The 13,003-nt window shown below is 36.4% G+C and overlaps 1 protein-coding gene across 6 annotated transcripts in view; it reads left to right on the plus strand.

Moving 5' to 3' along the window:
- ANKRD28 (ankyrin repeat domain 28) overlaps positions 1 to 13,003 on the plus strand; it is a 179,095-nt gene that overhangs the window by 32,745 nt on the left and 133,347 nt on the right. For 2 of the 6 annotated variants that reach the window (XM_066244376.1, XM_066244380.1), the window contains one exon: positions 10,121 to 10,193. The exons of the other annotated variants lie outside the window; for them this stretch is intronic. In XM_066244376.1, coding sequence (XP_066100473.1) covers positions 10,176 to 10,193 — 18 coding nt within the window. In that variant the 5' untranslated portion in view covers positions 10,121 to 10,175. Of the gene's footprint in view, positions 1 to 10,120; positions 10,194 to 13,003 lie in introns of those variants that run through there. 6 annotated transcript variants of the gene reach the window in all.

Genomic DNA, 13,003 nt, shown 5'->3' on the forward strand with positions numbered 1-13,003 from the left:
TTGGGTCAATAAGGAAGTGTAATTCAACTGTATATTTGGAAGGAAGAGACCCAATAATATGACTGAATATCAGTGTTGACTAGTAGTGTGATTCAAATAATTGAACAACCAGTTCTCTGCCTTAATGATTGTTTTAAGTATAAAAAAACTATAAAGTGAAAGGTAGTTGATTATTTCATGCATTTAATGCTTAAATAAGAACAATAAAAGAGGTACACAAAACTAGATTATGTTTTAAGAAAGTTTTAAAACTGGAGCGAAAAATATGGTTATTTTATTAAATATTTTAACACACCATTTGGTTCAGAATATTTTTTTTCTTATTTTCTTCCTGAAAACCCTAGGTGTGTCTTATATAGTCAGTTGCATCTTATGGAGTGAAAAATACAGTAATACCAACAAAAAACAATAAAGCTGTTAGGATATTTTCCTATTGCTTCTTTTTCTAATTTTTGTGACAGAGACAGAGAGAGGGACAGATAGGGACAGACAGACAGGAAGGGAGAGAGATGAGAAGCATCAGTTCTTCATTGTGGCACTTAGTTGTTCATTGATTGCTTTCTCATATGTGCCTTGACGGGGGTGGGGGGAGTGGGGAAGTTGGGGGTGGCTACAGCAGATCAAGTGACCCCTTGCTCAAACCAGATGAACCCGCGCTCAAGCTGGCAACTTTGGGTTTCAAAACTGGGTTCTCTGCATTCCAATCCGATGCTCTGTCCACTGTGCCACTGCCTGGTCAGGCTCATATTGCTTCTTGATTGACATCCTCGCTTGCAATTTTCTTCACTTTTATCTGAATATCATCATCTCACTTTTCACTGTAGAAATAGCAGTACCTTTAGAGATAAGCCGATCAGACTAATAGTCATGGTGTTTGATATATTAGAAACAAAGAACTTCTCTTCTCTGAACATATATATTATGTTCATCTTTGAAAAACCCGTTTCTGCTTCTGCTGAACTTAAAGCAATTGTTCTGACAATATTTTTAGCTCTTTGAACGCTTTTAGGAATTGCATAGTTCAGGAAATTAAAAAAAAATGTTTTCCACAAAATCATGATAATCATTAATATCAATTTTGTAGCTAAAAATGTCATTAAATATGAGCAGTTGCTCTTCAGCTGCTTTCCATGAACTAGTACTTCTTCAATAGTCCAGTAATCTGGCTCTAAAAGATTGAGAAATTGATTACAAGTACCACTTTAACAATTGGTTCGCCGAACTCAACAAAAAATTAAGTATCTGTTCTGCTGAACCGGTGTGAACCAGCTGAATCCCACCACTGGTATTGACTGTCTAAAATATATAGTTAAAACTTTGGATAACAGATTAAGGATATTAAATGATTGATCTTGACAGGCTGATACAATCAGATATGAATAAGACAAAGGAAAATTGAATAGGGAGAAATGTAAGATCCTGTTCTTCAGAACACTAATTCCAGTAGCATATTGTTGATGGAAGTGGGAGGAAGTGTTGTACATCTCGCTGACATATCAGCGCATGTGGCAGTTGTCTAGTGGTTGGTGCAAGGGAAGTGACAAGGAGGCCCCAATTTTGGCTATTCCACATCTGAATAGTCATGTTTTTGGCAGTAGGTATAATTTCAGAGTGGAGATACACTTGGAATTGTGTTACATGGAATAATTCAGATAAATAGGAATGTACAGCTGGGAAAATTAACCTGGACAGGGGAATGGGAGGCATTAATGGTTGCTGCAGATATTTGGATGCCTGTCGTGGGGAAGCAGGAATGGACTTTTTTTTTTTTTTTTTTTTTTTTTTTTTTTCCTGAAGCTGGAAACGGGGAGGCAGTCAGACAGACTGCCGCATGCGCCCAACCAGGATCCACCCGGCATGCCCACCAGGGGGCGATGCTCTGCTCATCTTGGGGCTTCACTCTGCTGCAATCAGAGCCATTCTAGCGCCTAAGGCAGAGGCCACAGAGCCATCCCCAGTGCCCGGGCCAACTTTGCTCCAATGGAGCCTTGGCTGCGGGAGGGGAAGAGACAGACAGAGAGGAAGGAGAGGGGAAGGGGTGGAGAAGCAGATGGACGCTTCTCCTGTGTGCCCTGGCCGGGAATCGAACCCAGGACTCCTGCACGCCAGGCCGACACTCTACCACTGAGCCAACCGGCCAGGGAGGAATGGACTTTTATCGTGTCAGATAGGAACTAGTGAATGAGAACTACAGGAAGTGATTTTAGCTCAGTATAAGAAAGACCTTTTCTAGTTAAGAGGTGGTATAACATACTTCTTGAGATAATCAAGTGTTGGTTTGATTCCCTTGAAATTCTGTGAATCTGAATGACAGAAGCATGTGTGTTATATGCCAGGAACTTTCATAAACACTTAATACAATGAGTGTATAAATGTTCAATTATTTCTAACTTTACTGGAGGAAAAAAGTGAGATTTAATGAATTAATGATCTAGTAGAGCATTTCTATCTTTATCCCTATTGCGTACTGGGAGTATACTAGAAACTTTATGATTTTTTTTTTTAGATTTTACTTATTGATTTTTAGGGGAGGAGTAGAAGGGAAAATCAGGGAGCTTCAACTCATAGAATTTGCTTTTTGTTATGTGTCTTGACAGGGCAAGCCCAGGGATTCAAACTTGCGACCTCTGTGTTCTAGGTCAATGCTTTATCCACTGTGCCAACACAGTGGATATTTTTTCTAAATATTACTTTAGTCTCATTTTATAGATGAAGAAACTTAAGTCAGAGGTTATAACTTGCCCAAGGTTTATTGCTGGCTAATTAAGGATTAACCAAGATCTCTTTGATTTCCAAAACTGATTTTTTTACTATCCCACTAAATTGTTTTTTCGTTTTGCCTACATACTGTTTGCGTCTTACAGCAACACTACTTCCTTACTTTTGGATTCTGTCTCTCCATCTCTTTGTCCTCTACCATGTGGTTCTAATGGAACTTAACAGAATCTCCACCACTTGGTCACCACCTGCCCCCCCCCACCTCCCTTTACATGGCCAGTCATAATTCCCTGGAGTTTTTAACTGAAACCAAGAAAGGGGGTCATTTCTCTGTGGTAATGATTTTCAACTGGCATGCTGCAAGAATTTTTAAAACATGCAGTGTCTGATTATTTAGTCAAGGACACTGACCTCTTTTCCCTTAGAATTGTCAAATAAAAAAATGACAACAGCCAACACAATAGCCACCTGGTGTGAATGAATCAAAATTAAACCAAATTTTTTTTGTCAGATCAGCAAAAAATATAATGTATTTTTTGGTGTGTTGCAGAATTTTAGTAATTAGTTTATAGATGCCATGAAATAAAAAAGGTTGAAAATGGCTGCTCTGTGGTGTGGTATGAGGTAGTTAGTACTTGAGAGCTGTCCATCTTCACATTTGCCACTCTCTCGAGGAAGCTGGTCTTCACTGAGAGAGAAGATGCCCACGGTCTAACAAGTGAATGTCTTGGCTGTTTGAGTGCCTGGTTCTAGTTCTCGGTGCTCATCTGCATTTCTTTCTGTGCCACGATTAGTTATCCCACTCTTTTCCTATGTGAGACATCGTCAGTAGCTTTCCAAAAATTTCCCTTTTTGCAGAGGCACAAAGGATTGGGCCTTGAACAGTACTTGTCATTTTTGACAGATGAGATGTGGCTATAAGTGCTGTGTGCTGTCAAACCTCTGACAGGGAAGAAGTGAACTGTTGAAGATGGTCACCCCAATGACTTTTTTTTTTTTTTTTTTTGTATTTTTCCGAAGTTGGAAACGGGAAGGCAGTCAGACAGACTCCCATATGCACCTGACCAGGATCCACCTGGCATGCCCACCAGGGGGCGATGCTCTGCCCATCTTGGGGTGTTGCTCTGCCGCAACCAGAGCCATTCTAGCACCTGAGGCAGAGGCCACAGAGCCATCCCCAGCGCCCGGGCCAACTTTGCTCCAATGGAGCCTTGGCTGCGGGAGGGGAAGAGACAGACAGAGAGGAAGGAGAGGGGGAGGGGTGGAGAAGCAGATGGGCGCTTCTCCTGTGTGCCCTGGCCGGGAATCGAACCTGGGACTCCTGCATGCCAGGCCAACGCTCTACCACTGATCCAACCGGCCAGGGCCCCAATGACTTTTGAAGGTGCAGTTTTGTAATACATGTATTTGTACTGGGTGGGATTGTCAACACTAGTGATTTTTCAGAATTTATATTTCAAAAACCACCAGATCCATTTTACCAAGTGAAGCCTATGGTTTATACAGTGGTCCCCAACCTTTTTGGGGCCACGGACTGGTTTAATGTCAGGTAATATTTTCACGGACCGGCCTTTAGGGTGGGATGGATAAATGTATCACGTGACCGAGACAAGCGTCAAGAGTGAGTTTTAGACGGATATAACGGGGAATCTGGTCATTTAAAAAAAATAAAACATCGTTCAAACTTAAATATAAATAAAATGGAAATAATGTAAGTTATTTATTCTTTCTCTGCGGACCAGTACCAAATGGCCCACAGACTGGTACCGGTCCACGGCCTGGGGTTTGGGGACCACTGGTTTATACCACTGTCTTCTGACAGAGGCATTGGTTGAGTGGTGTTTGGAGCACTGAGCTCTTCTTCATCCCATTTTTCTGCCCTTTTGGTTATTTCCTGAGGCACCTTGATGTGACCTAGAAAGATTTTTTCCCCCTAATCTCCTAAATTTGCCCTTCTGTGTTGGTCCTTAAAGACAAGAGACCCAGCAGCTACTCTGGGACATTTGGAGGGAAGGAGAAAGGTGGAAAAGGGATTTATGTCTACTAATTACTTCAAATATAGTGAGTGCTTTATATAAATTTGAGGTAAGTGGCATTATTCTTTTACTGAGAGATTAAGTGATTTTACCCAAGGTAAAGAGCTAATCCTAGATCTGTTCTAACTCGAAAACACCGCGTTTCCTGTCACTTACCCGAGAGTGATTACCTGTGTAGTAGAAGTTCCTAACTCAAAGATCAGAGTTAGTTGCATCTGATTTCATCTAATAAAAGACAAAGTTTAGGAGTAGAAACAAGAGGAAAAATGGCTCTATAAAGGACTAAAAAGAGAAGAAACACAAAAATGAGGTCAATATTAATAACTAATTGAACTATATTCAATAATACCCATGCCCAGAGTGTTGTATCAACCAGACAGCCCAAGTTACAATACCTAACATCTTTGTCTCTAAAAATGAATGATTCTCAAAAGACAAGAAAAAAAATAAACTTTTCTTTCCCCTAATGTAATAAAAAGATGAGCATGGAGTTTCTGAAGAGCTTGGGCATTACAAACTGGAAAGCAACTCTGTATAAAAGCACAAGTAGAACAGAGTAAAGTGAGTACTTTTTTTTTTTCTTTCCTATTTTATTCCTTTTTTCTTAGAGTATAGTCTCTCCTGGCAGTTTATGTTGCTAAGCAGACAACCCTTAAAGAAACTAATGTTCAGTTCTAAAAGTTGCATTACCTCAACATTTAAATAAAAAATGACTGCCAGAAGGTAGCATATTTTTGGTAATTGTCTGAGAGCAGTACTTTCCATGTGATGTTTCTCAGGGCCTGAGGGTCTTACTGTAGTGTTTGTGATAGGAAGTATAGTAATCATCTGAACTTCTGGACCTTAATCAGAGCTGGGTCTGTTTGGGTTGTCATCTGTCTATAAGCTCTTATAACTGTGTGTGAATACATATGCATGCACACATATAAAATGGAATTATCTGAAATACTAGTGTTTTCATTGATTGATTTTAGAGGAACAGAGAGGTAGCAGCAGGGAGGGGAGAGAAAGAGAGAGAAGCATTCATTTATTGTTTCCCTCAGTTGTACATCTATTGGTCACTTCCTCTATGTGCCCTGACCGGGGATTGAATGCACAACTTTGGTGTTTTGGATGACTCTAACCAATCAAACTACTCTGTTTCCCTGAAAATAAGACATGCCCTGAAAATAAGACCTAGTGCAATTTTTTTCAAGCTTAGAAATATTAGGCCTCCCCTGAAAATAAGACCTAGCACGTCTTTAGAAGCAAAAATTAATATAAGACACTGTCTTATTTTCAGGGAAACAGGGTAGATTGTTGTACATGGAAATAGAGTCACAAGAAATTCTTGATGGAATTCAGAGTTTAGCTGGTTATGCTGATGTTTGTGATGACATGACTACAGTATATTAATAAATGTTGATTTTTTTTTGTTCAACAATAAATGAATTTTTGTTCATGGAAAAATAAGACCTAGAGCATCTTTAGAAGCAAAAATTAATATAAGACACTGTCTTATTTTTGGGGAAACATGGTAACCAGAAGTCACATTGATCAAGGGCCTGAAATACTAGTTTTGATAAAAGGATGCTCTCAGATTCAAATTGTATGTATCGGGACATTGTTATTCAGTTGGGTTGAGTCATTATTTAGGTGTTAGATTTCTTTTTGGAATTTGCAGTGTTTTTGCCTATAATTCTGTTTGGATCCATTGGATGGACACTTGAGGCCCATGTTTATAGCAATTTTATGGTGATAATTAGAGGTGATACATTTTACATGTCATTTATAAGCTGTGGGTTTTATCTGATACACAGTGAAAGTGACAAGTTTTAGTGCAAGTTGACAAGCATGTGTCTTTAGTACATTATGTGAGTAATTCATACATGATAATGCTATGAATTAGAGTTTCTGAATAGAGGTTGCCTAGTCTTTGATTTTTACTAAATAATTTTGTATAAAGGTAGCCTAAGTTTACTAACTAGAAGGTGACATAATCAAACTTGAATTTTTATAAGACAGCCTCCAAATTAAGCTGACATTGGGGACTTTTTTTTTTTTTTTTTACTTTGGTTTGACTTATAGGTACAGACATTTCAACAATATAGGACAAAGAGAAGAAAATAGCTTACGGGCGTACCAGTCTTGCATAACTGTATGAAGAACTCTCCAGTCCTAACTCTCTCTTTCTCCTTCCTACCTTCATGGTCTTGGTTCATGCTGCTGTCATTTCTCACTTGGATTAATATAGTTCTCTGACCATTCTGCCCTTTTCTAGTCTTTTCCCCATTTTACTTCATCTTCTACACTGAAGCCAAGCAGATCTTTCTTGAAAAATATTTTTAATTAGATTGAAGTTTTTAGACACATAGACTAAAATAAAATTTAGTAGAAACCTAAGTACCTATCACCAGGAATGTTAATACTTTTACAGTATTTTTTTGTGTTTAAAATAGTCACATGTATAGACTGAGCCCCACTCCCATCCTTTCCCAGGTGAAGCAACTTGAAAGTTGACATAATATTCAGTTTTTTGCACTTACACTGTATTTACTTATCCATAAACATATAACAAAATGTACTGTCATTTTTGTGTTTTCTAAACTTTTAAATGGTATGCTATATGTGTCATTTGCAGCATTGTTTTAAAATTTTATCCCTGTTAATACACTTACTGTGATTGCTATGGTTTATCCAAATAAACCATAGTTTATTCCCCTAACATACTGAAGTTAGGTAGTTACTGAAGTTAGGTAGTTTCCAGTTTTCAGCTATTACCAATAGTGCTTCAGTAGATGTTCTGGTGTGTCTCCATGTGTCCATATCAAAGTTCCCTGAAGTGGATTTGTGAACGTATATATACATGTTCACCTTTACTGTGTAATTTTTATTTTCTCCAAAGTGGCTGTACCAATTATATTGCCTCTTTACAGTCATACTTGTTGATAATTGTTTTAGTTTGACTTCAGTTTTACAATTGGATAGATATGATGTAGTTATCTTGTTTTGAGGGTTTTTTTTGTTTGTTTTTGTGTTTTAGAGAGACAGGAAGAGAGAGATGAGGAACATCAACTTGTAGTTGCAGCACTTCAGTTCATTGATTGCCTCTCATACATGCTTTGATGGGGATGGGGTGCTCTAGCTGAGTCAGTGACCCCTTGCTGAAGCCAGCGACCCCAGTCTTCAATACAGTGACCTTTGGGCTCAAGCTGGTGAGCCTGTGCTCAACCTAAATGAGCCTGTGCTTAAGCTGGCGACCTCAGTGTTTCGAACCTGGGTCCTCGGTGTCCCAGGTCAATGCTCTATCCACTGTGCCACCACTGGTCAGGCTATAATATTTAGGTTTTCAAGTTGGTCTTTAACACCTCATATTACAAATATGGGAAAAGGCAAACGTGAGATTTTGTGTGAGCCTCATGAAGCTAGAAGTTATTCTCTTGTTCACTGCTGTACTTGGCACATAAGTAATTATTGACAAATGATTATTGAATAAATTGTTCATGAGTGTGGAACGCCAGGGTAGCTGGATTTGATAAGAGTAGGAAAATGTAATTTTTTACATGATTTACACACACACAAGATTGGGCAAAATAGAGGTTTACAGTTGTATGTGAAATAGTTTATTTTTGTATTATTATTAATGTACTTTTGCCCACCCCTGTGTATGTATATGTGTGTGTATATGTACAAATAAAAGCTATTGCAGCTACTTTTTTCTGTTTATTATTATGATTATTTAAGATTTTATTTATTGATTTTACAGAGAGAGAAGAGGGGAGTGTTAGAGTGAGAAGCACAACTCAGCTGCTTCACCTCAGTTGTTCATTGACTGCTTGTCATCTGTGCCTTGTTGACTGGGCAGGCCCAAGGTTTCAAACATTTATCTACTGCACCATCACAGGCCAGGCTCAATTACTTTTTTTGATAAACATGAAGAACACAGTCTTTGAGACAGTTAAAATGTAAATACTATAGTAACACAAAGTTATTATTTTTAATCAATTAATTAGGAATTTGCTCATGATATTATTTTGAGCTTGACTATTAACATAAGCTTAAACTATAACTATTAAAGCCTAAAAAGCATCATTTTTCATTTGAAACATTTAAAATTCATGACTCATGGAAGACTACGTTTGTATTTGTGATAATACAATAAATAGAAGTGTTTGGCAAATTTACTTTCTTTTGTATATGCTGCCACCAAATGGCAAATTAATAATGTTACTATGTTTGTTACATTAATTTGGTAGTAATAAAAGTAATGGCCCTTTAATATTTTTATGGGGTTAATTTGTTCATAAAGAATTTTGATGAGGAAAATCACAAATTTTACTGTGTTTAGAACTGTAGCTAACGTTCACTGTAGCCATCCACCAGAGTGGACAGGATGGTTTCTGTTTTCTAACATGCTGGAAAGGCATATTAGAACATAGCAGCAACCACAGTGACAAAAGTAATGACTGATGACTCTTTTCAGATTAATAAATGTGGTTGTCAGCATACTTTTATACAGGGAACTTAATTCTGACGATTGTTCTTTCTAGGCAATTGCACCAGAGAATTATGGTTCCAGAATATTTTAGGCCTAATTTTATTTACTTGAAGACAAGACATTTTACTAAAAGTAACTACTGGGATAAGATCCTAGAAAAATTATTATGTAAGAATAAAAAAAATTAGTAGCAACCTAAATGTTTAATTTTAGGAAATTGGTTAAATACAATAAGATATTACTTTTGAAAGTAATGTTATATATGTTACTATTGAAAGTGTTTTAGAGGAATATATAAGGACATGGGCAAATGTCCATATTGTTAAGTGGAGGATGATGGGGAGAAGCAACTTACTAAACAGTAACCATCAGAATTGAAAAAAAAAAGTATACCTATAGAAAATAATTACCAGTGTTTCTTTTTGGGAAATACTGAGATTTCTTAAACTTATATACTTCTAAAATGAACATTTTTTAAATACTCTGAAATTATGTAGATTGACTATTCTATACTTTATAGACAGTTTCTTAAATTAAGATACCCCCTTGAAATTATTTGATTGTTAGAGTGAATATATTTGAATAATTCTTTTTTAAAACCAGAATGTGTTATTGCTAGCACCTCTAAGACTCAGACCCCACTTTTGAGTCTCATCTGATAATACAGTAAGGATTGGTTCACATATAAAGAAACGCTCTAAAAACTGTCTTATTACATAGATGAATAATTTATTTCTTGATAGAAAAGTGAAACCGAGTTCTGAATTAAAAAGATTTTTAATATTATCTAATAATTCATTATTATAAGGTACCTAGTTATTTTTATATCATAGTCCTTCATGTCTAGTGTCAGTATATTCTTGCTTTTGATATCTGTTTTCTGCTACAGGCCTGAGAGTGGAATTGAAACAATACAACTACTGCTTCCACCAGAGGAAAATAGTATGGGGATTCCTATTATGGTAGGTTATTTTCCAGTGGTCTCTCTGAAGTAATATAGGCAGCTCTGTAATGCATTAGTTTGTTGCTGTTTATGCTTCCTCATCATTTAAACTTAGCTTTTATACATTAGTATATGTATGTGAAAAATACTTAGTAGCAGCTGGAATCCTTTGTTGTAGACACTTATCAATGTGGTAGGCCTTGTATTCCTAGAAAATGTAATGTAGCAACTTAATATTAAAATAGTTTTTCAGTAGAAGGAGCTTAAAATTTAATTTAAAATTTCCATGTTGTATCTTGAAAAAGAGAATGTAAAATAGCTGAAAAGAATAGTACTGCAAATAGTTTTATTTTTATCCTGAAAAACTTAATAAATTATCAGATGTTTTCATTCATCTCTTTTCCAGCTATATGCATCACCTTGCTCATCTCAATGTTACATGTTTTTGGTACACTATGTAAACATTACTAGTCCTTTCATAATAACTGGGGAATTTCAATTATGTGAGTGATTCCTGTGTTTTAGTGAAAGAGTTAGAAAAATCCAATTAAAGTTCGAAGTATTAGACAGAAGGCACTAGTGAAGATAATATGTATAAGCTTGTGTGGTATCATTGGCATTCTTGGGCTTCTTTGAAATTGAAGCATATTGAAAGATTCTGTAGATAGAAACAAATGATAACCCAAAATTGGCTTCTTTACCATTACCAAGCTACAACCAGCTGTACTTTTTGTTAGATACTTTATTATCTAAAGAGAATACCAGTTGATATTAAGTAGGCTTGATGCAAAATTGTTTCAAAACAAAAAATCACCTTTATGGGTTTTTGTTATAATTTGTTCTTAAACATTTTTTAAAGAAGAGGAGGTGATTAGAAAGCTATTATGCTAAAAGCTGAAACATTTTATTCACCTGTATTCTGGTAGGAGGGGAGCAGATTATTGGGAAAACATTAGGTTTTGTTCTTCAAATTGGAATAATTTGGATCATTAAAGATTAATATTCTCTTTAGAAATCCTGAATTCTGTATGAGTTAGCCAATTGTGAATCTGTACCTGGCCTTTCAGGACTGTCTTCCAAATTAAAAAAAAAAAAAAAAAAAAATACGTATGATGCCTTTCATTTGTTGTTAACTTGAGTGACTCTTACTAACTAGAATTCCACTGGAAATTTACCCCCCACCCCCCCTCACCCCCACACACCTTAGTTCTCTTCTTTATACTGTTTATTTCTAACCTCTGGCTCAGCTAAGGCTTTGGAGGAATCTTGAAATACTCCTATCCTGAATCAATCAAGCATTTGGGTAATGGGTGGGCAAGTCTGAAAAAGAAGAGTTGAACTTAAGATAGTAAGAATAAGGTTTGATTGGGGAAATAGTAACAAATAGACATTGTCAATATCATATTGCCCATTTATTTATTTTTTTCTTGGAAATGTATATTGGAGACCAGGTAGAGTCACAAACTCAACTACTTTTGCTGCTTGATCACTGTATAAGTTGTAATTTTCATCTTTTACCACTGGATGGTGCTTTTGCATTGTTTTCTGCAAACTTTCTAACTTTACATAAGGAATTGTTTTAAAATTCATCATAAAAAATAATGAAATTACAATAGTGATGTATAGATGGGTAAGAAAGTTGAAACTACTGAAGCATAACCATCAATTTGGGCATAATATGCAAACTATTTATAAAAAGGTAAATCCTTGTATATGGAATGGTTAAGAGCTATATACCTGACTTTATTTTCTAATAGAATCTGGAATCTACCTTGGAAACATTTTAAATGTTTTGTTTTTTTAGGTGGCACTATAATTTAAATGTTACTTGAAATAAAACAACCTTCTTAATTGATAGTGTTTGAAAAAAGTACAGATATCTCAGGCTTTTAAAGTTCTTATAATCTTTTTTTATAATCTTTTTTTTAATTTTTTACAGAGACAGAGAGTGAGTTAGAGAGAGGGATAGACAAAGACAGACAGACAGGAACGGAGAGAGATGAGAAGCATCAATCATTAGTTTTTCATTGCGCGTTGCAACACCTTAGTTGTTCATTGATTGCTTTTTCATATGTGCCTTGACCGCGGGCCTTCAGCAGACTGAGTAACCCCTTGCCGGACCCAGCGACCTTGGGTTCACGCTGGTGGGCTTTTTGCTCAAACCAAATGAGCCCGCGCTCAAGCTGGTGACTTCAGGGTCTCGAACCTGGGTCTTCCGCATCCCAGTCCGACGGTCTATCCACTGCGCCATCGCCTGGTCAGGCCCAAGTTACTTTTTGATAGTTATCATGCTTGAATGAATTAAATACTTAGGTCTGTAGAGTTTATTTGGGATTGTAACAAGGTTGTGGAGATCCCAACTCAAGGAAATAATAATCTGATGTAATAAATCAGGTGTTTAATTTTAAAGGGCAAAGTAAGTATGGACTCTGGAATATGAGTTTCTTTTAACACTTTTCTCTAAGACCTTCTTTCTCCAACCTAGTGTCATTTTCTTTTCTGTTATTTGAAGGATTATTTATATTAAAATAAAGCCATATGATTTTTTTCAATGTTTGACTTGTCCAGCCCAGGTTTTTTTATTTGTGAAGTCACAAGCAAAAACTACTTTGCAGGTACATTGTCACAACTGACTACACATAAAGTGCATAGACCCCTCAGATATTCAGGTTGGTTGGGATGTTTATCCTTGCCCTGTTATGAGCAACCAACATTATTCCATCTTCAGAAAAAACTAATGCTAGATGAAAGTACTATCTTATATTGAACCAGATTTTATCTTCATGCTTATTATTGTTCACTGATCCTAATTTATTTTTTTAAGCTCTG

The sequence above is a fragment of the Saccopteryx bilineata genome, chromosome 10 (assembly GCF_036850765.1).
Source record: "Saccopteryx bilineata isolate mSacBil1 chromosome 10, mSacBil1_pri_phased_curated, whole genome shotgun sequence".
Lineage (NCBI taxonomy): Eukaryota > Metazoa > Chordata > Mammalia > Chiroptera > Emballonuridae > Saccopteryx > Saccopteryx bilineata.